The following is a 1,601-nucleotide window of genomic DNA, read 5'->3' as shown; positions in this document are numbered from 1 at the left end:
TCGATTTGAGGTCGAGTTATCATCAGGTGAGGGTGTGAGATAAGGACATCCAGATAGGGGTGAGCATTTGGACCGGACCGGACCGGACCGGATCTTGGACCGGACCGGTTATGGAGAAAATTGTGGACCATGGACCGGACCGGATGCATCGTGTTCGTGTCCATGTCCGTGTTCGGGTCCGGGTCCGGGTTTTCCGGTTTTTGGACACGTTTGGACCGGTACAACTTTAATTGCATAGAGTATAAGTAATCTACATTTATATATAATATTATAACTTGCAAACTTAATTTTCCAAATAAAAGAAACTAACATATAATTCAAGTTCTCCAACAAAAGTTAACAATTTTAACACAAACATACAAAAGTAATACCGTAGCAACAAAAATCATAGTTTAAACTTTAAAATCAATCAAAATACCAAACTTCATAAACTTATAATCTAATCTTCCATTGGCTTCTTCCCCATATCATTGTCATCAATATGTAACATATTTAAAGCTTGTGCAATCTCTACATAAACACAAATGAAAATGTTGTTAGTATTTAATAAAAAGTAATAATTGTATAAAAAAAGAACAAAGTTTGTAATTTTTTTACCCAAAGCTATATCATCATCATTCAAGATGTCATCAACATTGTCAATTATCGGATTTGTAGACTTTCTCACTCAATCTTGGGTGCATAACAAAGCTTCAACTATCAACGTCGATAAACTAGTCTGATACTCACTTACAACTCTACCACATGTGCTAAACGCGGGCTCGGACGCTACACTTGAGATTTGTATCGCCAATATGTCTAACAACAAAGAATTAAATTGCAACAACATTAATTTATAAAGAAATTATGAAAGACTAAAAAAAAGTAATAACCTTTCTCCATCCGAGCAATTGTTGGGAACCTAATTGCATTTACTCTCCACCACCCGAGAATTGAGAAATCTTTTTTATAATTAACTATATTCTCTTTCAAATAAGTTCGTAACTCGTTATCCGTTGGATCCAAGTTGCTACCTCCCGTACAAAGAAAATCACCGAAAAAATCGTTATCATCATCAACATCAATGACTATTTGACTCGCTTCTTGTTGAGATGATCCACCGCTATCAAATCGTTCCAAGTAGGTCATAAATAAATTTTTCATCCTATTCTCAACCTCTCGGACCATTTGACGTGCTTTTATGTCCATGCTCGCGGGGGTCAATGATGGTTCCATGTACCCGATCATTTTTTTAAAAGCATGTAACAAAAAAGGTGATTTGGTGGTAGGATCAAGTAAAATCGCAAAGTACATAAAATCATTCATCTTGTTGTATGCACCCCAATACTTGTCGTATTTCGTCCTCATATCTTTTACCATATCGAGAAACATTGGTTTGGTTGACCACTTTCTTAGATGTATGTCCACATCTAAGACTTCTCAGATAAAAAGATTTACCAAAGGCTTTGATGTAGCCGAAACAAGTTCTGTTTTTGTTTTGAATTTTTCAAAGAATTTCACCATTTCGGTTACAACTTCAAAGTCATAATTTTCTGGTACTTTACCGAGATCTCTTTCATATGATTTATCTATCAAAGATACATAAACAAACAAAATTATAG

General features: G+C 35.0%; 1 protein-coding gene across 1 annotated transcript; it reads right to left on the bottom strand.

Moving 5' to 3' along the window:
- Positions 1–439: 439 nt before the first annotated feature.
- On the bottom strand, positions 440–1,359 carry LOC145016477 (zinc finger BED domain-containing protein RICESLEEPER 2-like). The gene is made up of 2 exons (XM_078974782.1): positions 873–1,359; positions 440–510 (listed from the first exon to the last, which is right to left on the bottom strand). Exons 1-2 carry the CDS (start codon positions 1,357–1,359, stop codon positions 440–442), a joined length of 558 nt encoding a protein of 185 aa, XP_078830908.1.
- Between the last annotated feature and the right edge of the window lie 242 nt (positions 1,360–1,601).

Source organism: Lactuca saligna, chromosome 9 (genome assembly GCF_052625555.1).
Source record: "Lactuca saligna cultivar CGN05327 chromosome 9, ASM5262555v1, whole genome shotgun sequence".
Classification (NCBI taxonomy): Eukaryota; Viridiplantae; Streptophyta; class Magnoliopsida; order Asterales; family Asteraceae; genus Lactuca; species Lactuca saligna.
The sequence above is the reverse complement of the archived record's forward strand: the minus strand, read 5'-3'. Positions and strand labels throughout refer to the sequence as shown.

What these genes read in the sequence shown, in the direction of transcription:
- LOC145016477 (XM_078974782.1), bottom strand. Translation starts at nt 1,359, where the DNA reads ATGGTAAAAGATATGAGGACGAAATACGACAAGTATTGGGGTGCATAC. An exon ending in AATTGCTCGGATGGAGAAAG is followed by an intron (nt 511 to 872) that starts GTTATTACTTTT and finishes GTGTTTATGTAG; the next exon opens with AGATTGCACAAGCTTTAAAT.